The 27,634-nt window shown below is 26.3% G+C and overlaps 1 protein-coding gene across 2 annotated transcripts in view; it reads left to right on the top strand.

Annotated features, from left to right (window-relative positions):
- The window catches only part of LOC107437735 (ribose-phosphate pyrophosphokinase 2), a 28,736-nt gene extending 2,374 nt beyond the window's left edge, over positions 1-26,362 (top strand). Inside the window, exons 2-7 of one of the 2 annotated variants that reach the window (XM_043049580.3) lie at positions 5,206-5,389; positions 8,955-9,053; positions 9,839-9,963; positions 12,928-13,101; positions 16,104-16,263; positions 24,188-26,362. In XM_043049580.3, the coding sequence (XP_042905514.1) occupies positions 5,206-5,389; positions 8,955-9,053; positions 9,839-9,963; positions 12,928-13,101; positions 16,104-16,263; positions 24,188-24,280 (835 nt within the window). In that variant the 3' untranslated portion in view covers positions 24,281-26,362. Of the gene's footprint in view, positions 1-5,205; positions 5,390-8,954; positions 9,054-9,838; positions 9,964-12,927; positions 13,102-16,103; positions 16,264-20,750; positions 23,000-24,187 lie in introns of those variants that run through there. The other variant, XM_016049828.4, reaches the window with a different exon arrangement.
- Positions 26,363-27,634: the final 1,272 nt, after the last annotated feature.

Here is a 27,634-nt window from a genome sequence, read left to right as displayed (position 1 = left end):
GGAAAATATTTAACTATGCTTATTGTGAAATTAATATTGAGATTTAAAAATACTTTATTTCTGTGCTAGGTAAAATAATTTATAATATTTTAAGTTGGAATTTATTAATTAAATTTAAAGGTTAGGAAATTCAATTTAATAGTAAAATAGTTCCATTTGATAGTTTGCCAATTCAGTTTCTTGTATTTTTATAAAATTATATTAGTGAATTATCTTTAAATCTATGAATAAAAGCTAGAGAATTTGCAAAATAAATAAACATAAAAATATAATTAAATGGATATGTATCTAGAGGTAGATTTATCCTATGGTCCTATGTGTTCTATTCCCATTTGCTAATCATGTAAATTGGAATCTAGTTCTTACTTTTATGAATTTAAATATTTCACATTACTCCAAAGTTCAGAAATTTGCTATCAAGTAGAAAGAATCTATGAAATCCAATTTCGTAATACTACATATCATAAATCTTTAAGATTTCTAGAAGGAACTTACAGCTGTTTCATCATAAACAGATAAGACTATTTCTTTGATTAAAAGGAATGAGTTATCCATCAGATAAGAGCTCTAATCAGAAACTACTGTAGTAGTAAGATAATTGCTCTTTAAGTGTGGATTTACGTATTTCATGATTGTAAAACTTATCATTTTCTTATCTCATTTAAAATTCAGAAACTATTTTATTTCAAGACCTAGTGATCAGTGATAATATATACTTTTAATTCATAATGAAATAAACTATCTATTATACTAAAATAAAAATTCATAATGCTTTCAGATGATTTATATTTCACATAAAAATAATAATTTATTTCTGTTGTAAAAGTTTTTTTTTCCTCATTTAGTTTAAATTTCAAATTAGAGTAAATTACATTTAAATAATGCAAGTTTTTTATATAATTTTTTAAATGTACATTTACATTGTACAGTGTAAGTGCCGCATCAAAATATGCATAATGAAGTCTATTTGCTGTATAAATGTCATCAGAAAGTTAATTTGTTAGGCTTTTGACTGTTTAGTGATAAATTGTTTTTACAAGAATGACATTTTTTACATCAAATTGTTTGTTAGCCTTTTTTCCAATTGCATGTAAACATAATGCATGTAAATTTTATTGCCTTGAAAGAATAATGGTGTTATCTTTAAAAAAAAACCAGCTAACAATTTAATAATATGACATTATATTTCATAGACCACTGCCTTTAAAGCTTAACGCATGAAGTATTCATAGAACTGCTTTTTGATACTGGTGGGAACAAAAATTATTGGCTGTTTTCAGTAATATGATTTAATTTAGCTTTTATGATCCCTTCTCTAACATCACAATGGTTTGGAAATATTTACAAAATAATTGGTTTAATGTTAAAAACCCTATGTCACTAAGTTTTAATTCTTAAAACAAAGCTTTAATGCTAAAAATAATAATTTCCAGAAATTTTTTTCTCTCGATGAGATGTTAAAAGAGATCATGTTTATCAGAAACGATTTTAAAAATGCAGCACCATCATAAAAAAAAGCATCATATACAAAAGCAAAACAGAAAAAATAAAAATCAAGCTTAATTTTTGAAAGAAAATTTTAAAGCTAAGCATATATTTTTCCAATTATCGTATTTTCGAGAAAAAATGAAGTTTGAAGTCAAATAGAAACTCTCTTAATTGTCACTGCATAATAAAATCGTCTATCAAAACAAAAGTTTTATGACAAAGCTAAATAGAAACCAAAACGAATATCATTCTTAATTTTTAAATGAAAGATTTAACGTTAAAAATCTCAATTTAACTATTTCATTTTGCTTTATTTTTACAAAAAGTGACCCTAAAAGAATAAAGATTATTAGAAATGCTCTTTACAAACTGTTGTCATAGTAAGAAAAGATGATAAAAAGAAAAATTTATTAAAAAAAAGCGAAAGAGAAACAGTAAAATAATTGTTCTTAGTTCTGAAATACAGCTAACTTTAACCTTGAGAATCAGTTTTCTATGTTATCCATGATCTGTCTGTGTCAATAAAAGAATAATGTTTATTAGAAACACTCTTTAAAAATGTTTGTGCTATAGTTAATACAGAAAAATGAAACAAATGAAAAAAAAAGCACTAAATTTTTAAAACATAAATTGTTTAAAAAAAAACTGACGTGCTTGAATACAATTAAAAAAAATCAGCATTACGAAACTCATGGTTTGGTATAAAGTAATCGAGTTTCACTTCTTCAAATTTTGCATTTGTCTCTCAAAACATAAATTAAATAATTAACTTAATTAGAACTTAGCAAATATTTGTAATAATGATTTCTAAATACATGCATGCATATTCCTCTTCTCTCCGAGTTGGAGCATAGGGCTTAGCTTTCCATCTGTCATTAGCTTTCCCTATCATAGCTTTCCATCTGTCTTCTATTGCCCTGAGGGTTCCAATCAAAAACTTGTTTTACTTACATTTTCCAGATTTACGGAGAACATAACCAATCCATTTTTTAATTTCCAGATCAATCAGTTTCTGTTTTGCTTTTCTAAGGATTTCTGCATTACAAATGTTATGGAACAACTTGATATGCAATATTCTTCTTATACAGTTGTTAATAAATACTTGAAGTTTTTTCGCGTTATTTTTATTGTTTCTCATATCTGAGAATTTAATAATGTGTGTGGATGATATTGGAATTATTTAAACTTTTTTTTAAAATTAATATCAGTGTTTCTTAGCAATAAATGTTATTCAGTTTTCCATTTTCTACATTCTTTTCGTCGTTTTAGCCACTAAAAAGTTCTTTATGCTACGCCTGTTAGCATTTCAAAAATTGCTTTAAATCGTGGCAAGCAAAAAGTTTAGTCTGGCTAGTACTTTGGAACTAAAATTTCATGCCATGGTTAACCAGTCAGGAAAGAGAAACAGGTTTGATCAAGAAAATAAAAGAATAGAGGTAAGAAACAGGTGTGAAGGGGCATGGAAGTAACTCCAGGGAGCGAGGTGTAGAAACCAAATTAGAATAGATTTATAAATATTGAGAAAGTATAGGATGCTACAAAAATTATTATCTAAATCATTAGAATTTTTTAAACTATGAAATTATTGCCAGAAATCAAAAAGTTGTGAGATGAAGAGCAGCATTAAATGATTTAGTCAAAAAGAAACCTATAAATGGAATTCCAATTATGAAGGACAGAGATGCACAACCTTTTTTTGATCATGGAGCACAAAAACTAAAAGATGTCATATAAGGGGCAAAATTAAATAAATCACAATCACACAATTTTTTTTAAAAAAAATCATTGATTTAAATCAACAGATTTTTTTTAACAATATATATCTTGATTCCAAAAGTTAAAAAACAGTGTTTTAAATTATTGATACTTTTATCATTTTCTTTTCTTAGTCTTAAAATTTATTTTAATTAAATTGCTGCATTAATTAATTTTAGTTAACGAAATTACTTTCTTGGTGACTAATAATTCTAAATTACATTTTTAAAAATCTTTTGATTCTTGAGATTGGAAGTACAGATTAAAGTACACATTTAATGCTGTCTTAATATAGCCTTGCATAGCTGTAGGAAATAATTAATAACCATGAATTTTTTCGAAAAGAAAAATGCAAAAAATGTTAATTAAAATTCTTTGATTAAAAAAACCATGGAATTACATTATATTTTATAGGTGGAAATGTATATTTCCAAAGCTTGAGGTTATATTAAAAAAAAAATTACCCTAATATGCCAAAAATAGAAGAAAAAAAGGCTGATGGATTCAGATTTTTTTTTCCTGGTATAGTGCCATTCTTCTCTTTCAAACTCTATTTGAAGCAGTGGAATTATTAACTGGTATTTTTTTCTCATAATATGTTTAAAGTATCTTTGACATTATCAGATTTTCTATAAAGAAATTTTGTGGGAAAAAAATTCCAATGAGTACATAGATTTTATAAAAAAATTTTTTAGCTTAACTTATCTATTTTGATATAAGATTAAAAATGAATCTTTTAATATAAAAATATATAGATTAAATATTTTTTTATTTTTTGATGAATGACTATATTTATAAACACAATCTGTTTCATTTATTTTGTCATATTAAAAATCAAGAGAAAAAAATTCACAATTTTAAATTGAAATAATGGTTTGATAATTGAAACTTCGTTTTAATTATTAAAGAACGGGTCTGTCCAAGCCAAATTTACTACCGCTTAGCGGTACCTTCACAAAATACTTTTTCTGAAAATTTTATTTTTGTGTCTCGTAAGAAACAGTAAATCCATATTTTTGTGTTGGATCTTTTAATATAATTATTAATTTTCACAAATTATGTCTTAATTTTCACAAAATAAGTACCTCTCAGAAAAACCTAGACTGACCCCTGAAGTATTCTTTAAATTCTCTATTTCATTTAGTCTTTAAATTTCAATCATGTATTTGTTTCAAAATGGTTGCTATGCATTCAATGCTATGTATTATAATGAAAAAATTATTTTAGTAAGTTAGAGCTTCTAAAATATTGTTATAATATCGTTTCAATATTAATTTAATTTTGATTGAACATTTATAAAGTTTTTTTAATCGTAAATTAAAGTTCTTACAATGTATTTGAATAAAAATCTGATTTAAATAAAAAAAATCAGATTTTTTTTATTTTTTTGAAAACAAAAAAAATCACGAACCCTGATTGAGAGTAGTATGTATGTGCATAGTGCGGTGTAAAATTTGTTAGAAATTAAATTTCTTTGCAAACAATGAATTTATATCCATAAATAAAAGTTGAAGAAATGAAAATCAAGAAAAAAAAATTCTAGTGTATTGGCATCATTTTCAGTGCTGAAGAGAAAAAATACTTTTACTTATAATTTTTATATTTCTTTATTAAAATTACTTACTCTTATGTATTTTTTGTTAATATTAAAAATGGATCAAGGACCGAGTGATAAACTTCAAGGGCCAGTTTTGGCTCGCAGATCAAAGTTTGTGCGATTCTGATGAAAGCGATGAAATATCGTTTAATATCCTAATTTTAGACTTAGCCTAATAGAGTTTCTTAATTGTTTAAAGAACTAAAGCTGTAGTAACTGTCAATGTTTGTAATTTTATGTGTGCATTCGCATAATTTTGTGTTATTAATATTTGAAATTCTACTTCTTGGGAAAAAGAAACTCTTTCATTTGTATCTAAATTGTATGATGTTTTCTCATCTAATATTAACATATGGAAATTTCAGTGTAGAAATAGGAGAATCAGTGAGGGGAGAGGATGTCTACATCATCCAGAGTGGATGTGGTGAGGTGAATGATAACCTCATGGAGCTTCTCATTATGATCAATGCTTGCAAGATTGCATCTGCTTCAAGAGTAACAGCTGTCATTCCTTGCTTTCCATATGCTAGGCAGGACAAAAAGGACAAAGTAAGTCCATCGAATCATTTCCAATTTGACATTTCCATATCTTTCTTGTTTATAAAAATTATTAGGTTTAAGGATGTGATGAATCTTTCTTTTTTCTTTTAATGCGAAAATAAGGCAAGAATATTTTTAGCTGGAAACTAACGATTTCATTTTAGCTTAATTAAAGCTTTTTTTAAAAATTATTTATGTACTTTAAAAAAAAAAGCAACAAAGAGTGTATTGAAAGTATATTGGAACAAAGTATATGAAACAAAGTATATAATGAAAGAAGAATGTCTTCTTTAATTAAACTTTTTTCATGATTGAAGCTAATATTCTGTTTTATAAACTTTCTGAGATATTGCAAATATTGTATGAATAAATGTCAAAGGAATCATGCTGAATTTTAATTAATTTATTGAAGAATAATTTCAGTTCATTGTCTTTAACTATAAGAAAATGTGTTTCTATTTTTTATTTAATGCCTATTAAATTCATAATCCTTTAAGGAAAAAAAATACTGATAGAAAAGGAGGATTTTGTAACTCATAGCTATTTTCTGAAATGGTTAAATACATAATTGATTTAAGTCAAAACTAATTTTTTGCAGTAAAATCCATAAATATATTCTTAAAGTTGTGACTTTAAGTATAAATGCATTGATAATTGAATGTTTTCATTGATATGAATTTTGCATTGATATGAATGAACTAATGCGAAGAAAGGGTGACATGTAAATTAGTATAGTATGCTCTCGATATCTCAAAGTTGAAGGGACGCTGAAAACAATTCCGAGATAGCAGGTTCGAGACTATATATGTAAATATGTTTTAAGAAGTAGAAAAATATGTTCTGAAATATTACTCTAAAAAGTACATACGTGAAACATAAAGATAACTACAGTCAAACCCCGCTATAGTGAACCTTCAAGGGACCGAAATTTTGGTTCACTATAACCAGGCGTTCACTATATCCATTGCGCAGGCAATTTAATTTGTGGCTCCCAAACTCCTCCCTTTTATTACACATTATTCAAATAAATGACTGAAAAATATTATGCAGTAGCAAAAATTTGTCAATTTTCATTAATCTTCGTCTCTTGCGTACAAAAAAAAAAATTAGTAATCTTTAGCTGATGAGCAATCCTCAACATCAGATATGGATCCCGACTCTCAGATAATTTTTCCTGAATTTCTGTTATTACGCTTTTTAAACCTGTCTAGCCTGCCATTTGAGCACATAAAAGTAGTCTCATAAAAACGCTTAGTAAATTCATCGACATTTGTCCAGATACTGGAAAATTGCGGTTTCTTCGATTGGTGATCCACTTCAGTAATGCTTCAACATTCTTGTGATTTACTTTTCTCAACTTTTTTCTGCCATCTAAATTTTTTTCATGAAGAGAAATTCATAATTGTCTATTTTTCCATATGTTGCAAACTGCAGATTTGGATTTATATTCTCTGCAAATATCAGCTTGATTGCATCTATTTTAAATTTTTCTGATTATGCCCATTTTATCATCAATGGAGAATGTTTTACGTTTACTGCTCGCCATAGTTAAATTTGAGACACTTGTTTGCAGGATTTTTTTAACTGAACTGAGAGCAAAAAGGAGTTGAAATGAGGGCCTTATCAACACATATTAGTGTCCAACCCTTTGATCAATAATCAATAATTATTCATTCCCTCTGACAGAAAATGCATATTGATCCCACTCACACCTTACCGGTACATCATCTGCCTGCATTGGAAACATCTGCTTGGTTTGTTTAGGGATGGGAAAGAGAGATAAAAGAAGCAAGCAAGAAAAAATGCTTATCGCTACATTCCCCTCAATAGATGGTTTTGAAAATCGGTATATGTATTTATTTTGAAGTAGAAATTTCAAAATTATTACAAAAATTTTCTATAAAAAAAATCAGTCGAAGATAGAAAAAAGTTCATTATATCCAACTTCCTCACTTTTATGGTTCACTATATCCACAAAAAATAACATCCGTGTATAGCAAGGCACGGGGCCGAACATTTCGTTCACTATATCCGGGAGTTCACTATAAACCGTGTTCACTATAGAGGGGTTTGACTGTATTATTAAATATGAATGTAATGATAGTTGACTAATGCAGTGCTACTACAATGATAATTTTATTTTTAAAATTAAGACAAGAATAATTATACATTAAATCGAAAATAATTGGTTTACTATAAACTTATATTGTGATTTTTCCGAAAAAATTAATTTTGGACATAATAAAGTTTAGGGAAGAAACACTTTGACATAGGAATTCAAATTAACATTAGGGGAATATATAATGCCATGGGGGAAATAATTTTTTGACATAAAAAGATTTTTGAGTTATCGAGAGTATGCTGTATTTGATGTTCAAAATTAATTTACATATGTTTGATGTAATAAATTTTTTTTTAAAAAAAGCCATTAAATATGAGTAAAAGCATATAAAACTTTTAAATTAAAACCTTCAATCAGTTGTATGTGCAGTAATTTATAGTCTAATAGGCATATTTCAATTATAGTAATTCAATTTGATATATTTATAAGGTACAAGTACTTAGAAAACTTGTTAAACACTATAGTTTGTGTAGATAAATAATAAATATGCACTTATTCTGCCAAGAGTTAGTTTTTCTTTAGTGTTTCCTTATCTAAACTAATTTATTCTTCATTTAATAGAACTGACAATGTTGTCTTCAAAAAATTCATAAGGATATTCAGCTTAAATAAATACAGCATAATTTAATTTTTTCGATTATTAGTTTGCAATAATTTTAACCATTTTATTTTAAAATATTAAGTACTCTATCATAATATTGTTTTTAAAGAATATGAAGTATTATGAATTTATTTGATCAAAACTTATTCAAATAAATTTTTTTGGTAAAAAAGAAAGGAAAAAATGATTTAAAAAATCTTGCTTTTTGCCGATTCTGGTTACAGTTTTTTTTTCTATTATTCCGACTTCATTGCTTAAAATATGTAATATCAAACATAGATTTCAAAAGTGTAAAAAAAATAAATATAAAAGTTGTATAAGAACTAAATAACACACAAATGTCAAGAATAAAACATGATGCTTGAAACATAGTAAATAGGAATATGAATCTCAGTTATAGAAATTTTGAATCAAATTTACTTTCCCAAAAATCTTATGATAAAGCTAACAATTTGCTACCATATGAAATATTTAAAGAGGGAACAAAAAAAAAAAATCTTTGTCTGTTCTATAAAGATGATATCAATCAGTGAAGTAATTTGAAATGATAGATGAGAAATTTCTTCATAGGTTTAATAAAAAAATATTTAAATTAATTTTCTGAAAAATTCTTTACACGAACAGAAAGAAAGGGTAAAATTTTGGTTAGTTCTTAACATTTTGTTCTTTTTCACATTTATTTGAAAAATGGAGCAATTTATTATAACCTTTATGTTTTGTTTTTATTTTGATGAACTATTACTTACTTTTTATGTCCTTGGATTTTCATTGTATAACACTGAATATTATGTATAAAATTTGCTTGTGAAATTGAATTGAATTAGCGAAAAAATTATCTGTCTTTCTTTTAGAGTCGAGCCCCAATTTCAGCTAAGCTTGTTGCTAACATGCTTTCAGTATCTGGTGCAGATCACATAATTACTATGGACTTGCATGCTTCTCAAATTCAAGTTAGTAGCTTCTTTTAAATTTAGGGTATATTCTGGATCAGTATTTTACCCTTATTCATTAATTTTATAATATAGCTAAGTTAATAATTTAGAATTAATATATTTACATAAAATATTGAATTTTTGTTAACATTGAATGTTAGTTTTAATAAAAATAGAAACTTTCCTAAGAATTTTAGAGAAATTTTTAGGTTTAGGATAAGATATTGCTTTGATAAATTTGAATAAACAACTTTTCTATCTTCCTTTAAAGAATAAATAAATATTTTGTAAATTAATAATATATTTTTTAACATTCAGTGTCATTTTTTAGAGGAATTAAATTTTGAATTGTTTTTAAAGTTTATTTGGAAAAGAAAACTTTTTTTTTATGGCTACATTTCTTGTATTATGATTTTAAGGGAAATATTATAAAACACAGTAGCAATTCCCAATATTTAGAAAATTATTAAAGACTCGTGTCAAATGATATTTTTGTTTTTAAAAAGAAACATTTTTTTTTTCAAACAAAGACTTGACTTTTTGTGGTAATTAATGATAGAATACAAATGAGTGAATTCAATACAAATATGAAAGTCAGATGAATGTAAGACAAGTATATGATATTGTATGTTATACTGCTGTATTAAATTTATATTTCTTCCATATTAATTTATGTGAAATGTAAATTTCTACCCACAGTCAAGCTGTTGCCCCCTTTCGAAATTATTTCTATTTTAGTGTCTATTCATTTCTACAATTGTTTGATGTAGACATTGCCTTTAAAATTGTTCTTGATTTTTCAGGGGTTTTTTGATATCCCTGTCGACAATTTGTATGCTGAACCTGCGGTTTTGAAATGGATACGAGAAAACATTCCAGAGTGGCGAAATAGTTCTATTGTATCACCAGATGCAGGTGGTGCCAAAAGGTAAATCCTTTATTTTATAGTTGAGTTTGAGGGTATTTGCAGTATACTTAATAATACTTGTATCGCAATATTAGACCTAGTCTTTACTCCTCATTACACTTTTTTCTTAATAGTTATTTCTCTTTGTATCATACATTTTTATTTTGACTGACTGTAATAGAGAGCATAAATTATTTATAACAATGTATTATAAATTCCTGAGTATTTTCTAAAATAGGGGCATAACAACTATACTAAATGGCCAAAACATGTCACTTCTGTTTTATCCTGTTATGTGTTTGTCTCAGATTTAGAATGACAGATGTTTGTAAGTGGAAGCGGTGTTTATTAATATATATATGTTACGGTGAATGGCCGAAGTCTCGAAAATGTCGACATTCACATAGTCGCTTGGTGTATGTCCGAAATATTTGCTAAATACCCTTATTTCTGACTTTCACCGGTGAATGTCAACAATCACATGGTCGCTTTGGTGAATGTCCGAAATATTTATTACATTCGATTTGATATGAATTTATTCGTGGATATAATTACATTTATTTGATATTTTAATACTTACTGACGATAGATCAGAAGAAACATCAGTGTTTGGAGTATTGGGCCATACATTTACATTTGCTCGGTGTACCTTACACTGATGTTTTTTTAAGGTTAAGTGCCACTGCCCGGTATACACCAAGTATCAGGCAAATATATACCGTGCAATGGCACTTGACCTTAAAAAAAAACATCAGTGTAGGATATACCGGGCAGTGGCACTTAATCTTAAAAAAAACATCAGTGTAGGGTATACCGGGCAGTGGCACTTAACCTTAAGTTGCTCAGTATACCCTACACTGATGTTTTTTTAAGGTTAAGTGCCATTGCCCGATATACCCTACACTGATGTTTTTTTAAGGTCAAGTGCCATTGCCCGGTATATATTTGCCCGATACTCCAAACACTGATGTTTCTTCTAATCTATCCTCAGTAAGTATTAAAATGCAGAATAAATATATCAAATAAATATAATAATATCAACGAATTTATTAATATAAAATTGGATATAACAAATATTTCGGATATTCACCAAAGTGACTATGTGATTGTTGACATACACCGGTGAGGGTCTGAATGTGCAAGAATGTTATGAAATGTTCGATCTTTCACCTACGTATTTGGTGTTTGTCGACATTCACCGGTGGAAAGTCCACAACCACCTATTTCGGTCATTCGCCGTACCATGTACACTACATTATCTGCTGGAATAGGATAAAAAGGAACACACTTTCGTTGCTCTTGCTGCAATCTCTAAATAAAGACCGCTTTATGTTGTAAACTCTAGATGTTTTTAGATTTTGAAGTTTTATTTTAGACAAACAGCCCTAGTGCAAAATATTATGAATAAGCTAGCTCTTGCTCAAAACCAAAGGGGCAACTATATCAAAACCTACACTATTGTGTCAGACAAGACAAGCTTTTATCTCAAACAACAACTCTGTTATCTTCATATTGTATGACATAATTTCCTGCTTCAAACATTGTACGTACAAACATTGTTAAAATTAACATTTTGGAATATGTTTGTTTATACAAACTTTCAAATTATACTTGGTGAAAAATATTAAATTGAACAATATTAGCAACAGGGGATAATCATTAAATTATCAAAACTATTCTCGTGAGTAACGTTTTATCCTATTATGTGTTTATTACACAGGGTACGTAGCATTTTTAAAAAGTGCTTAAAGGTGCTTTTTTTTATTTCGGGTTTGTAAAAAATATATAATTTTCTATCTATCAAACCGAAAGAATTTCTATGGGATATTCATATTAGGTCAAAAGGAATTATAGGGATAGAATTTATCCGGATAAAATATAATTTAAAAAAAATCTACTCCAACAAAAAATTGGTGAGAATTCCATACAGAAAAAATGTGCAGTTATGAGACATAACTTGGACAAAATTTAAAACCAAACATTTTTATTGCAAATTCATTTTTAAATAAGTTCCTTGCTCATTAATGTTCTTTGAAACTAAAAATAGATCTTCCAACAGGATTCTACTCTCAGTGCCTCACACTTGAGTAAACTATGTACGCCATCTTGCCTTGAAGAATGCCTTTCATTTTCACAACAAAATTTTGTATTTTTTTCATAATACTTTGCATAATTTTCAAAATTAGTGTAGAAAGTGATGACTAAAGATAGGCTGAACTTTACCTAGCGATCATGAATAACAGTAGTTATTGAGATAGTATATTCACAAAAAAGCACAATTTCATGTAACATATTGCCAGTCGTGTAAAGGTAAAAAATACACGCCTCACCAATATAATTTTCAAGGCCCAGACTAGCAGGGGAATTTGTGATCTATAGCAGTAAAATTTGTCACAGATTTACAGCTCTGTATTGAGGTCAAAGGTGGTCACTTCAGAAAATGTTTTCTTGCATATTTGTGAGTTTGGTTGTGAACTCTAAAAAAAAACTTTAAAAAAATCTATTATGTGTCTGAGTTATTTCTTGTCACATACTGTACTATGACTATTTCTTTAAAAAATATAATTAGAATAAATAATTTTAAAAAAAATATTATTAGTATAAATATATATTTTTTAAACATTCTTTATTAAACGTTAAATATATATGTCATGATGGCTCAGTGGTTTAAGCAGTGAACAGTCATTGTAAACGTCTATGTTCGGTTCCTAGTAGCAGCTTGAGAGTTCACACAGCATCAGATTAACGGGCACCAGCCTGTGAGGGAAGTAACGGCTGTTGGTATCCAATGCCGATCGCTATACCTTCATCATTCTGTCAGTCACGAAATTTAGAAGTCTCAACCTCCATGACTTTCTCTAGTGGCTAGGAATTATTGCAGAATTCTTTATGTTATTTAATATGCATAATTTTTTGTTTTAGCACCAGATTGGGAAAGAACTGCAAGATGAACTAATGTGTGATTTTTTCCCCTTTAATTTTCAGAGTAACCTCTATAGCTGATCGTCTCAATGTTGAATTTGCTCTTATTCATAAAGAGCGTAAAAAAGCTAATGAAGTGGCATCAATGGTGCTAGTTGGAGATATTAAAGACAGAGTGGCTATTCTTGTAGACGACATGGCAGATACCTGTGGAACGATATGCCATGCGGCAGAAAAGTAAGGATTTTTATTCACCTCGATTAACATGATGTGTGTCTCACCACTCATCGGTGACTGACCCGTTAATTTCTGTTTATGCAGCATAAGTCACCAACGACTGACATTATAAAATATGATTATATTTTACACTGATATGAAACTAAAAAATTTACATTGTTCAGAAGTGATTGATTTTGAGTGTACCCCGGAATACCATGTTTTTGTATATCATCCTTTCGGGTCTTAAAACTAAGACCAGGCCACGTGATAATTTCATGGAATTCTGTATATCTCAAGACCCAATTAGTTGGCAGACTTCCACAAATCAAAAACTTGAATTTCAAAGCTTTTGTAATTCCTGTTAATCATACTATTATTCCATCTCTTGTAATAATTCCCCTTTCGTCTTACCTAAGTTCTCGTTTACGTGCTTTAGCTTTTTTTCTCTCAGATTAGTAAGAAAACGATTGTGAGAGTTTGTCGAATTTGTTTAATGTGGAAAATTGATGTTATTTCAAAATCGCCTACATTTTACAAAAAAAAAAAAAAAAAATCAAATAGCTCATTACAAAAGTGGCTCTGTTTCTGATATTTTTTAAGCTTTTATTTAAATACTTTATTTTTTAAATTTTTATTTAAATACTTTATTTTCTAACTTTTTATTTAAATACTTTATTTTTTAAATAAAAATTGCTTAATATTGCTATTAATTTTCGCATGTTTAATTTTCCGACACTATTACGACCCTTAAAATTCAAATCATAATTTTTTTCCTCTTTTTATTCACTTGATTTTAACCAATTCCATAGTAAATTCATGCCATGTTTCAATCGTTTTTATCAACAGTTATTGCTATAAGTGTTTTGGTTTTTTGAAATCCTAATATTTGTCCTACAGTATTATTATGACATGAAAACTACAAATCATGCATTTTGTTAATTCACTTGACAATTCTACAGTTGTTTTTTTTACCAATTTTTGGTTATTTATTGCAATTGATTTCCATATAGCTCTAAATGTACTGGGTATTTAAGGCTTTTTTGTTAACTTATTATACTTGATTTGTTGTGAAACTTTTCATTACTCTTGAATTTTATTCTGGAGAAGAAATAACTCAATAATTATGTAAAAGCAAAATTTAAAAAAAAGTGAATTGAGAGGCCCTTCACTTATTTAATAAATACTAAGCAAATTGTATATTGTTCAAATTTGTCATTTCAAATAGTTTAATTCATCTCTTTATCCTTATATTTATAAACAAGTGAAGCTAAAAATTCAATAATCACAGAATTGTTGAAGATGATGAATTTAAAGACCATATAAAAATGTATTTCTTACTAATGAGTTAGCTACAATGCTGACTGTATATCTTCATTTCTAAGCTATTTAAACTGTTTATTAATTGTCTGAGTAAAGAAACATTGTACCTCATTACAGTGTTTATTAAATTATTGATCATTATTCCAAATTGGAAAAAAATTTCTATTCATTTTTTTATTTATTTTCTATTTAAAATTATAATGATTGTATCCAATGAAAAATTCATTAATTAATAAAGTTTTAATCGAGGCTATGCACTAATTTATATTTATAGTTCTATTCAGGTTTCATTTGGTTAGTTATCAGTTCAGTGTGGTCAATAATATTAATCTTATAAATGTTTTTATTAAGTATACATTTATAGTATATTATAGTTAATAGCGTAGTATAGTTATTTAAGTTTAAAAACACTCAATAACTTTTTAAAAATTAAATTGTAACAAACTGTAATTTTAAATTGAAATTATTATTTTTTTTTACATAATTGAATAAAGTAAAGAATAAAATGAGCTAACTCCATATTGACTTTAGTAAATAAAATTACTCATAAAATGATTTACATATTTGATAGGCCTCCTTGGTGGCAGTTTTTTATTATTTAATTATCGTTTCAAAATACCATTTGTATTTTTGAGAGAGGACCATCTTGTAATAACCATTTTTCAGACTTGGCCTGAATTGTATTTTTCATTCTAAAAAGTGCCCAGATAAAGTATCTAATATTTCTCATGAAATGCAATAATTGTTAAACATTCTAAAAATTGCATAGATACTTCAGACCAACCATGTATATTTTCAAAACTAAATATCTTTTTTAGAGTTTAAACTTAAGAACTGCCTCATTATATAAGAATGACGCAGTTTTAAAGTTTCTACTTTGAATTCTTTTGAAATTAATAGTACTTTTTCAAATTTAAAAAATTTAGCAATCTGGAATGAATAACATACATTTATATTTGGATGATTGTCCACACTGAAATCATATTTGGAGGATTCTGAATTTCTTTAAATATGTTTTTAAATTTTTTCTATTTCTTTATCTATTAATGTATTTTTTTGGAAAATTTTAAATTCATGCCCGTGTAATGAAATTTTATTTGTAGCTTTGTAATGTCTTTTAAACTTTTATTGAAAGATTTTTAGAGTTGATTAGCCTATCTATATACTATATAATTTTTTAATGTTATATCATAATCTGAGTATTTACCTCACTAAATTTAATGTTCATATATTTTATTAAGTATTTGTGGCAATTCAATAGAAATGATCTTCATATGCTATATAAAAATTATTAAAATCCCATTCTACAAATAGTTCAGATTTGTTGCCAAGTTCAAATACGAGTTTAGTCAACAGGGACAATATGTTAAAAAAGTATAAAAATTAATAAAGAAGCAATGGACTTGAAAAAAATTATTCAGTTCTGCAATAATATTTACAGGTTTGCATTTATTTAGATAAGGTTTGCATTTATTTACTTAAAATATATAGAAATTTTGCTTTGTTTACACTCTTATATTTTTTATTTTGTGCACTGTGTATTAAAGACTAAAAAGCAAAATTTACCTTTTATAATACTTATGTTGAATGTTTATCTGAAAAAATTTGTGCTACTGAGGATAACTGTAAATCAATTTTGAAAAATTAATTTTTGGTCCCATTTTTTTTTAAATAGAAATTTATAATTTGTACTATTATAGATTGATGGAAGCTGGTGCCTGTAAAGTCTATGCGATATTGACACATGGAATATTTTCTGGGCCTGCGATATCGCGCATTAATAATGCATGTTTTGAAGCAGTGGTAGTTACAAATACAATACCACAAGAACAACACATGAAGGATTGTCCTAAAGTACAGGTTAGTATTTACCTTTCATGTAAGATGTTCAAAAACTGTTTTTAGATAAATAATTGGTTTCTGCTGTAACTTTACTATGTCATTCTTACTCTGTTTTAGTATTTAATTGTCAGAATTTTATTAAAAATGCATCAGAAATCAATGATGATTTTTTTTAAATAAAAAAGAAGTATATTTCTTCTGATATATATTTTTTAAAATATTATTTGCATTAACAGAGTTTTTGAGTTTTACTTATTGATTTTTACATAAGCTTTATTATATATTTTAAAGTATGTTTTTTTCACAATTACACAACTAGAACTACTAAGCTTGTAATTGTCCAAATAACTAAACACAGATATTCATAAAAAAATATTTTATTTTAAGAAAATATATCTATTATATTCTTTTTATTATTAATATTAAAAAAGCTGGTTTAATGCATGCAGCTTCATAAAGAGTTGGTGAGGAAAAAAACTTTTTTTTATATTTTTAAAAATGCAATTTATCTTTGAGTTCTCTTGGATAATAAAAATATTTCTAATAATCGTTTAATGAAAAAATTGTTTTATTTAAAAAAATATTTATCTTTCACAAACAAAAAACATTTTTCATTTTTATACATCTTGAAATGTTGCTAAATGCCTTTAAATTCATTTTGCTTAAGGGGTCACAGTAACTTTGCAACAATTTTTAAAATAAAGGTATAATCATTCATTTTAAGGATGCTTTACATGCTCATTTAACTTATAAAGAATAATCAATAATTTATCTTCAAAAAATTATTAAATTGTTTAATTTTTTTAAAATTTAAAAAAAAATTGAAAAAATTCAAAATTTTTAAATCTCTAAAGCTTTTTTTTATTTTAACATATTTTCAATTTTTTTTCCTTAGTGCTTACAATATTCATCTTAACAATTTTGTGCATTCATTTGCTGATATATCAATTAGAATATTTTTTATAGATTATTTTGTAAAAAAGTAGAAAAAAAAGGTTAAAAATTCCTGTTAGGTACATATAACATGCTACAAAAATTTTAGTACCTCATAAAATGCTTATTCCATGCATAGTTTAAATAAATGCATTATATTTAAGATAAAAAAAGTTTACTTCAAAGCTTTATCTTAAATAAAAAAAATTCTTTGGGATTTAGTTAATTATCATCTATGAGAAAAAGCACTTTAAAGTCTGTCTGCTGAGCAAGTTTCTGTATTAGGACAAAGTAAAATCATTCATAACTTTTTTAAAAATGTAGGTAGAGAGATGATTTTTTTTCAGTGCTTTTAAAATAGTTTGAAGTTTTATTATAACCAATAAAAAAAATTGTCTCGATATTTTGGTCATTTTATGGGTACTGTGGCCCCTTAAAATTAGTTTTTTTTTCTTCATTTGAATGTATAGTTTTAATGAATAAATGGAAGAAAAAGTTATGTTATTCATTAATTTATACGAAGATATTTGCTGATTTCTCTTGAAATATATACAAACATAGGCATTTATCTTCGTACCATTAATTTTCAATAGCATCTCCCACTCTAGACACTTCACTAAATTATTCGGTGAAATTGATCCCCTAAAACTGATTCATTGAAGTTTATATTCAGAAAGCATAATGTATTGTTTTGATGTATATTGAATATATTAGCTATCATTATTGCCAGAAATAAACATTTTCAATTTAAAAATTTCTAAGCTTAGTTTTTATTTTAAGTTATTTTTTATTCTTTTCCTTAATTATTATTTTGCACAGCTTTTTATCCTTATATGTGCTATAGAAAATAGTATAAATTTATATATTTAATCTAAATTAATCTTAATTTTTGAAAGAATAAATTTAATAAGCACTAATTAAATTTAATTATAGGAAACAATATTTATATTTGCAAAATTAAACAAAAACATGCTATCTCTTTATAAGCGCAACTTTTTTTAAAAATCAGATTTGGATTTCTTGATCTTCAAAGTATTTACGTAGCTGCAATCTGAAAAATATCAGCTCAAAAATATCCATTAGTTTTATCGAAGCAACGGTCAAAAATTTGGTCCCCTTAATTTTTGTTTCCCTTTTTTTGCACATAACTGCAAAATTTAATTTTTTAAGATTATTTATTTAGTTCTTATTATTTATTTTAATAATGAGTTTTAAGAAATTGTATTCTAATGTAATTTTAAATGATGAAATATTAAAAATTTATCAAGATTAGTTGGTTCTTGGAGACATTGACTTTTTTTAAATTTTATTACGCAGAAACTATTCAATTGATGTAAAAACTTCTTATTCTAACAGTTCAAAACTTTTTTGCCCATTTTTAAAATAAATAATAAAAAAAGTCATAAATCTTATAATTTTTTTGCATAAAATTTATTTTGGATAATCAAGCACTATAAATGTGTATTTTAAATTTTTTTTTTTTTTATGTTTAAGTTGTAACCATATTTTCCAGTTTGCTACTGCCTCCCTTATAAATTGTAATCTGTCCGAAAATTAAAGCGTAGCGTATTTTTGTGTTTGGTTTATAAAAATATCTTCTCCACTAATTATTCTTCTTTAATTAATTAGCATATTTGAAATTATGTTTTTGAACAATTAAGATTGCATATTGGCATGGGACGATCAAATTGTAAGATTTAAAGTTACATTTAATGTTCAGTTTTTTTTATTTTGCACACTGTACGTGTACGTACTGGTTCAAACTTTTATCTTTATTTTGAATTTTTTTTTTCTATATTTACCATTCATTTATATGAATGTTGAAGAAACCCTAAGTTTTTGCATGCTCACTAATTCAAATTCACCTCATAATTGTATTGCTTTTGAAATATTTTTGATTAATTGTTTTTCTTTTTCCCTTCTCTGAAGCATTTTGAAATTACTAGATGGTCATAATTAAAGTAAACACTGTTTGAGACTTTAATTTTGAAGAAGTTACTCAAATGTTGCTGAATTCCTTTATCATCATGGAGATAATATTTAATATATTGAAACTAAAAATTGATCATACTTTTCAGTTCTTAGAAAATAAAAAACATTATTTAAACAATTATTTTAAAGAAATAAGAATTTAAAATAACCCTTAAAAAGTAAATTATGTTCGGTACATGTATTATCATTAACCAATTCACTACTTGTAACAGGAATAAGTGTTAGCCAATTTTCATCCTTAAAATTGGTGTCACAAACATTGGACATTTTATTATATAAATATAGAACTTTTAACGGATATTATATAAATATAATACATCTGGTATTTTATCATATGGCTACTTCATACCAAAAGGGCTTGTCTGCTTTAAAGATAACAGTAACTAGAATTGGGATTTATACTTTTGTTTTAAATAAAAACATTAATATAAAAATATTGCATTATCATAAAACAAAAATACGAAGATATAACTGTTTTCTTACATTAGAGTGATAATTTAATTATAATAAATCTAGGTTGGACTTAATAGGAAGCTGCTATATAAATTTATAGTTACAGTATTTTTTTTTTATCCTCTGTGCAGTAATCACAGAAATTTATTTTGAAAAATCATAATAAAATTTTTATTGGTGCCGATGAAATAGCTGTACTAATTGTAGTTAAAGAAATAAAATTAACATCTCAAATATTTTCTTTTAATAACAGCAATTTTACAAACGTTCATTTTTTATGCTAATAAGTATTTGTTTATATTAAACTGTATAATGTGCAAATTATTCAAGTTATATTTGAATAAAACAAATATTTAAGCATTTGTTGTTTTAAGATCTTTTGATTACTGTAATTAGTGAAATTTTGAACAGAAACAGGTTTAAAAATATGAATTTTTTATTTGAAAGCTATTGCTGTAACTTGCAGTCATAATATGCTAACAGTTTAGTTTTAGCACATAAAAATTTTCAGTGCTGCTGCATTAATCGAAAATACTGTTTCTTAAAATAAAAATAGCATTTTGCGCATTATTTTGTCTAATATCTGCAGCTTCCAACACAGTGCTGACGTAAAATATCCTCAGTGGTAGGCATATCATTGGCTAGAGTTCCCTTACCAACAGGCTTATTGTGGAGTTTTTTCGTAGTTTTCTCCTCTATGTAACGCAAATGTGGGTTAGTTCCATCAAAAAGTCCTCCACGAAAGCAAATTTCTTCCAATGCTTAATCCAGGAGTTCTGTTGTCTTCTGGATAGGGTTCAAAATTATAAGGTTGAACATTAGTAGTTGTAAAGCGAAAAAATTGGTTCAGCTGTTCAACGACGGTTATAAAATAAAATATTTGCAGCTTAATGTCAATAGTTTATTTTGTTAGCACCCCAAAAAAAATTTCTTACTCTCCGCACCAAATAATCTGATTTGGTAGTTTTCTATTAATATAGCCTCAGACTGCATCAATTTAGTTATGGCCTAGTTTTATATGACTTTTTATTTTTGATATATTTTTAACATTTTTGCAAGATTCCTTTTTTTATTTAACAAATGGCCTTCAGTTTTTGTTGCTATCCAGTTGTCTTGTGTCTTTACAGTGCATTGACGTCTCGATGATCCTGGCCGAGGCAATTCGTCGAACCCACAATGGAGAATCTGTTTCTTACCTCTTCAGTAACGTTCCCATGTAGAAACATATTGCTTATCCATTCCTTTGACTAACAAGGTCTTCATTCCCTTATGCATGCGGTTGCAGTTACATGTGCCATAAGTTTTTTTTTATTTGTACAAATTTTAATGAAATATATTTTTTCCAAAAAGAAAATATTAAATTTCTTTTGTTTCAGTGCTAATGCTGCATATGCATGTAATCAGTGCATCCACTAATAAACTAATGTGCATGGATGGATTTTTTCAACAAACTGTGAGCTAGGCCATATCCATTTGAATTAACTTCAATTTTTTTAAAAGGAATTTTTTTTTCTCACATTTTATGAATGAATTATATTAAAACTAGTTGCGGGAAAAATGTACCATTTCCAAAGCAAAAAAACTTTAAAAACTATAAATTTTTTTTGCTATTTTTAAGAAAACAAATAGCGTATAATTTTGTACGATAGCTGTTTAAGAGCTTTTTAATTTTTTGCCCTACAGTATTCCTTCATTATTGTCATTTTATCTTTTATAAGAATAATTTTATATGACTTTGCTAGTATTGAAATTATATTATCAATCAAAATCCATTTAGTGCTACTTAATTAATCTTTTCTTAAAGCATTTTAAAAAATTATTTTTGAAATTTTTTATCAACTTGTAAATAAAAATAATAAGTCATAAGTAAATTAATATACGAGTAATATTATAATAGTCCTTTATATAATAAAATTTTAGCAATTGCTTTGAATGTAATTGTCGTTTAAATTAAGTATTTTTATGCTTTTCTAAATGTTTTGCATATTAGGCTTGTTCTACTTAAATGACTGAATAAATGTAATTTTTACAAGGTAAAATAGTGTTGTTTTTTCTAAAATGTTTTCTAGTCGTCAGTGTTTTTTTTTTTTTTTTTAAGTAAAAATATTTCAACATGATGTGAAGAAAGTTTGATTTAATTTTTTGAGAATAAATCTTAATATACATTTTTGTTATATTTAAATACTAGAGAAAAAGAATTTCTAAACAATTATTAATGGATCTCTGAAATACTTCTGTGAGAAGAAAAGTATTTTTTCTCCTTAAAATGTATAATTTTCCTATACCTTCACAGAATTTAATGAAATCCATTACTGTTATCTTTACTCATGCACTGTGAATTTTCGTATTTTTAAGTATATTGCTCAGTACTTTTCTATCATGTAAGCAATACTGATGCTGAAACGACTTTTATAAAATTTCATGAATAAGACATTTTTATATTATAAATAAAGATATATAGACAGATTCCAGGAGAAGTAAATAGTAAAGAAAGTGAGAATACAAAAATAAGGCAATGAAATTATTCATTATATTAGATCCAATTTGTTCCCTGGATCTAATATTGTAGCTCCAACTCCCTATGCTCCAGTATGCTTGATTATAAGCTGGGTTGGCAAAAATCAGGATTTCTTTTCGATAAAAATTAGTTTTTTTTTTTTTTTTTTTTTTTTTTTAATTAAATCAGTTCACTTTTTTATCAAAATTAAATCAGTTTTTTTTTTTTTACATTCATGAATAACTTATCTGTTAAAGACGAAGCTCTAATTAAATGTATCTTTCATTAGTCATAGCTCTGTAAAAAAAATTTTTTAATACTTAATATTACAGTATTAAAATTGAGGTACTTCTATTCTAAATTGTTATTATTAATAAGTTATTTCGAACAACAACTGAATAAATAAAAGCATAGTTGTTTCCATTGAAGCTCTATTCTATCATGAATTTCAAAGCCAGTTAGATATCTTACCTATATTAATTTAGATCTGAAAACATTAAAGAACAACTATTTTAAAAAAAATCTTGACGAAACTTGGCATTAAACTTAATGGGTTTAATAATACTATCTAAATTTAGTTTTAAAAAAATTTCTGTCTTCTTATTCTTTGGATAAAACCTCCATTCTGAATAAAAAACAATGATTTTTAAAAAATGAAATCTATAGATTTTAATCATGCCAACCCTCATGACAGGTAGTTTTTTTTATGAGCATTGTGTAGAACAAACTGTGATAGGCTGTGTTTAATTTTTACCTTTTGTTACATTGTCTTATTCTATGTAGTACATTTTTACTATTTTTCAAAAATTAAAATTTTGTTATTGTGAATTTTTGAATTTGATACTTTTTAATAAAAATGTGATGAAACTTTTTCTAAAACATTGTCTTATTTCTACGAATGACTTATTTCTATTTGTCTGTCTTTGACAGTTATTTTATGTTTCAGTTAAATCATAACCTTTAGATTACAAACTTGTTGGTTTATTGTTTTTGTACAATGAATAATGAGACGAGCGCTATTAAAATATGTTGCGGAGTGCTCTCGTAAATGAATTTCGTTTTTATTTTTGTTTGCCATTTTATAGTTAAGAATTTTTTTAAAAAACACAAAATGTTATTCTGACAAAATTTAATTATATATTTGTCGATGATGTCCTTTTATTTGGCAACTAAGGTAGGAATCACCTTAGCTATTTGAATCACGCAAGCACACCTACTCCAAGCACGCCTTTACTTATTAAGCGACAGGCGCTATTTTCATTGGTATTGCAATACTTGAACACTTATAGTGTTGCACTTACATCACAACACTGCAAAACCTGCAAAAATCAATATTCTACTCGACAATCGTTCCGTTATTTTGAGAGAAAAAAGAATGAAAAATCAGTTAATTAAAAAAAAATTCTTAATGGAAATATTTGTTGAAAATTTCACAGGATCAATTTATGAATACTATTATTAAATACATAATGCTGTATGAATTGATTTTTCAGAAGGATATTCAAGGCATGTATACTGCTCAAAATATATCTATAATGAATGCTTAAATTTACTCTTCTGCTTTAATTTACCCTATTAATATCATTTCTCCATTGAATCACATAGGAAAGCATATTACTTTTTGAAAATGATTTAAAAGGAAAATACATTTTATGCCATAAACCCTTTGATAGTTTCGTAAAAGGGTGAATTCGTAAACAAGTTCTTTCCTACACACTGTTACTAATTACATGGTTGTTACAAGTGGGTCCCCAAGCAGGGAATAATGCAAATTTCTACAGGCTAAACCATTAAAGCATTCAACTCTATATTCAATTCAATCTTTCTAAGATTAAATGTTGGGAGTGATATTCATTTGTATATAAACCCTTAATGGGTTAAATTTATAAATAATCTTATACTTTGTTAGTGATTTTTAGAACACTATTAAAACTCGCTTATTTTAAGCTTTTTTTTGTACTATTTCTAATATTTTACAAAATGACCTTTTTTAAACTATGAAAGAGTACTTTAAATCTATAGGAATGAATTACTACTGATATTTTCTTCTGTTGATTTTGCTTCCAGTGTTTAGATGTCTCTCGCTTCTTTAGCGAAGCGATACGTCGCATACACAATTGTGAACCTCTGGGTCCGATACTAAGTGATGTTCCTTACTAAGAATTGAACTTTGCAGGAATCCTAGTCATCTTCTGATTCTTAGTTATTGCAGCTTCTAACAATTGCTCTGTGAAGGTGACTGTATTAAAAAAAAAAAAAGATTCTATTTTTATGAATGCTATAGGATATAACGTTATCACAAAGAAAAGATGATTTATGGATCAATATTGTGTTACTATTTTGAAAACCACACTGAGAAAACTTATCTATGTTAACTCAAAGTTAATTGTATTTGCGTAGCTGTCAACCACACTGTATTTTACCATTTGTCTGAGAAACTCCCCTGATTTTTTGTATATTTCAGAAAAATCTGTATAATTTAGAAATTTCCTCTCAAAATAGATTTGTTATTAAATTTATAGCTTGTTGGAGAATTTGAATAACTAATATTACTACTCATTAATGAAATTAGTCTTATTGAAAATTATTTTCAATAAAAAATTTACCATATTCTATTTGGAAACAAAATCCCAATATTTTTACAAATATTAAGTTGTCTTTTTAACTATATTTCATTCATGAATGAATTACGACTATCTAATATGATTCAAATCTAAGGTTTTAAAAAACAAAATACCTTTAAGTTCATTTAATGTCAATCGCAAACAGATTTGTTGCTCTTGTTTAAGTTTATTTATAGTAAATAACTAATAGTCCCACTTACAGTTACATAATGGTTTCTTTTCATGTTGACAGCTGTGTATTTACCTTCATTGCAGTAGTTTTAAACGTTTATCATTTCTGAAACATTTAAGAAGCTAAGATTTTAATAAGCACACAAAATTTGTTTGTAAATTTTCTGTAAGAAATTTTAAATACTTAAAAAAAAGGATGTTTTTAATTTTGAAAAATTTTAAATTTTCTTTCATCTTTTACAATGTAAAATTTTCTAAATTTAAAAATATTTTTATTATTTTAAAAAAAAATTCATTCCAAATGTCATGAAGATGCTTTCTTTTTTTCATAGTTTATGACATACGTTTAAAATATTCATCATAAAGAAAATTTTATTCAAAACATTGGCATCATTTGAGATTCAATGGGTGGAAGAAAGTAAACTAATTCCTTTTTTTTTTTTGCATTCTAATTTAAATACAAACATATTTAACCTTCTTTAAGGTCATAAATAGCATTTTTTAATGATAGAACGAATGCCTAAATACTTAAAAAAAATAGTGTGACAGACCCCTTAAAAAAATTAAGAATCAGTACAACAGGAAGAAGTGTTTTATTAACTTTAAAAATAAACTTACTTTCTCTGGGACATAATCTTGGTTAAAGATTTGAGTACTCATTAAATCACTTGATAGTATTTTCTTGATGTTTCTGATACTAATTCCAAGCATCAATATAAATCAGTTGATTTAATTGTTCCTGATCAAAATTTGTTATTTCCAATCAATTGAAGTCGGCAATTGGAACCAATTGATTCAAACATCATTTTGTGTTTTTTGATCTCTACTCATTCTAAATTAAACAATAAAATGTTTTACCTGAACATTAAAAATAAAAGTTCTACGCTGCAGCAAACTATTAAGTATCTGCTTCTTAGTAAATGGGCATTGGAAACAAGATCTCATAGGTCTAGATAGCAATATTTAGGTTAATCCTTTTTTTTTTACTTTGTTCCCCATACCAAAACTCTTAAAAGCAAAATTTATTGCTCTCTTAGAAGAGGGTACTTAATAGTTCGCCACTAGAATGTACGGGTTCTAACTATTTTCTATCTTTACTGCATTAAAATCAATAAGAAAAGAAACAACTTCTGCTGGTGTAGTTAGTTAGTGTTAAGAGGGATTAAAAAAACTCCAATTTAAGTGCTTGTTTAAGCTTATTGCAAAACTATTCTCTGCTGAAAAATTTAACAATTTCTTATTTTAAAATGTAATTTCTATTTTTTTAATATATTGACCAAATCATTTTATTTAACAATCAGTGCAGTAACATTATTTTAAAGTAATAAAATGTGGTATAGAATGAAAGGTGTAGTCAGAAACTGATGACGTTATAGATAGTTCCTTATTGTTTTTTTTCTATAAGATTATCCATAAATGATGTCACACTTTAAGCCTGAAACCTATTTCAATCAAACAAGAATAATTTAGACTTGTCCCATTTTAAATTTATTATTATTTTTTTTTTTTTGTTTGAAGATTTCTGCATAAAAACAAAAAAAATTTATCACCTTTTATTTTCAATTATTCAAGTTATTTGAATAATTTCCCTCAAAATATTAGGGTATAGTATTTTTTTCCTGAAGATGCTTTTTCATAACAAAAGCAAAATTCCCTTTCTCTATTGATTAGTTATTCAAAGCCTGTCATCCAAGAGAAGAAAACTGGACTTCGCCATATCTTTTTAACATATTATTGACATCAAATTACATTCCTAAATTACCGAATATAATCGACGAGATATTATCTATTCAATTTAGGGATATCATTAATATATCGTTTGTTTTCGTTATATTTGTAATTCTAACTGCAAATATATGCCAACTTCTGCGCATTTTTTTTTTTTAATTTAAAGAAGTAAAACTTGTGCTTCCTATTTATTTTTTGGACTTAAAAATTTAATTTAAAATTATTTACATACAGGATTATAACTGGAAATTAAACGTATAAGTGTGCTAGACTTCGACAATGGTGTTTTTGAACTTTTAACAAAAAAATATTAAATACTGTTATAACACTTGCGCAAAATTACTAAAGGAAATTTTTTTTAAAAATAATAAATAATCCCCGTCAACATGCATAAGTTTTTACAAAAAAAAAAAAAAAAAAAAACTGGTCAACAATTAACAACAGCTGTAATATCACCAGATTTTTGCACTTTTAGCATTATTTTCATGCTTTTGCTATAATATCATCAGTCTTGGCAAAAAGTCTTTCCGAATTTTTTCTTCAATCCTTTTGAACTATCCAAGTGTGACAGTATCAGAATAGTTCTGTTTTAAAAAATCGTTTTATACTGATTTCTTAAGAGTGTTAACTATAGTTTAGTTTTTTGATTTGTTTTTTTTCTTTCCGGATCAGATCAGTGCAAAATTATAATAAGATTAAATAGAGCTTGATAAAGATTTAATGATATAAATTTTTATTGCTGGGTGTGTCAGAAACATGATTTATAAATTGTTTCCAAAATGTAGTTACATTTTTATCTCTGTGTTTACTATGAAAAAATTCTAAAATGTATGCAAAAACTAAAATATTTTGTTACGAAGCAGAAATATTTTTTAAAAAAATTAGTTATTTTTTTATAGACTTACTAGCACAATTGATACCTAAGAATTAAATCTTAATACTAAAATGTTAGGACCGTTTAATATTATAGTCTGTGATAGCAGAACATATA

Source organism: Parasteatoda tepidariorum, chromosome 6 (genome assembly GCF_982258835.1).
Source record: "Parasteatoda tepidariorum strain Cologne lab strain chromosome 6, Ptep-v5.0, whole genome shotgun sequence".
NCBI classification, from domain to species: Eukaryota; Metazoa; Arthropoda; class Arachnida; order Araneae; family Theridiidae; genus Parasteatoda; species Parasteatoda tepidariorum.
Note: the sequence above shows the minus strand (reverse complement) of the source record. Positions and strands in the feature narration are given on the sequence as shown.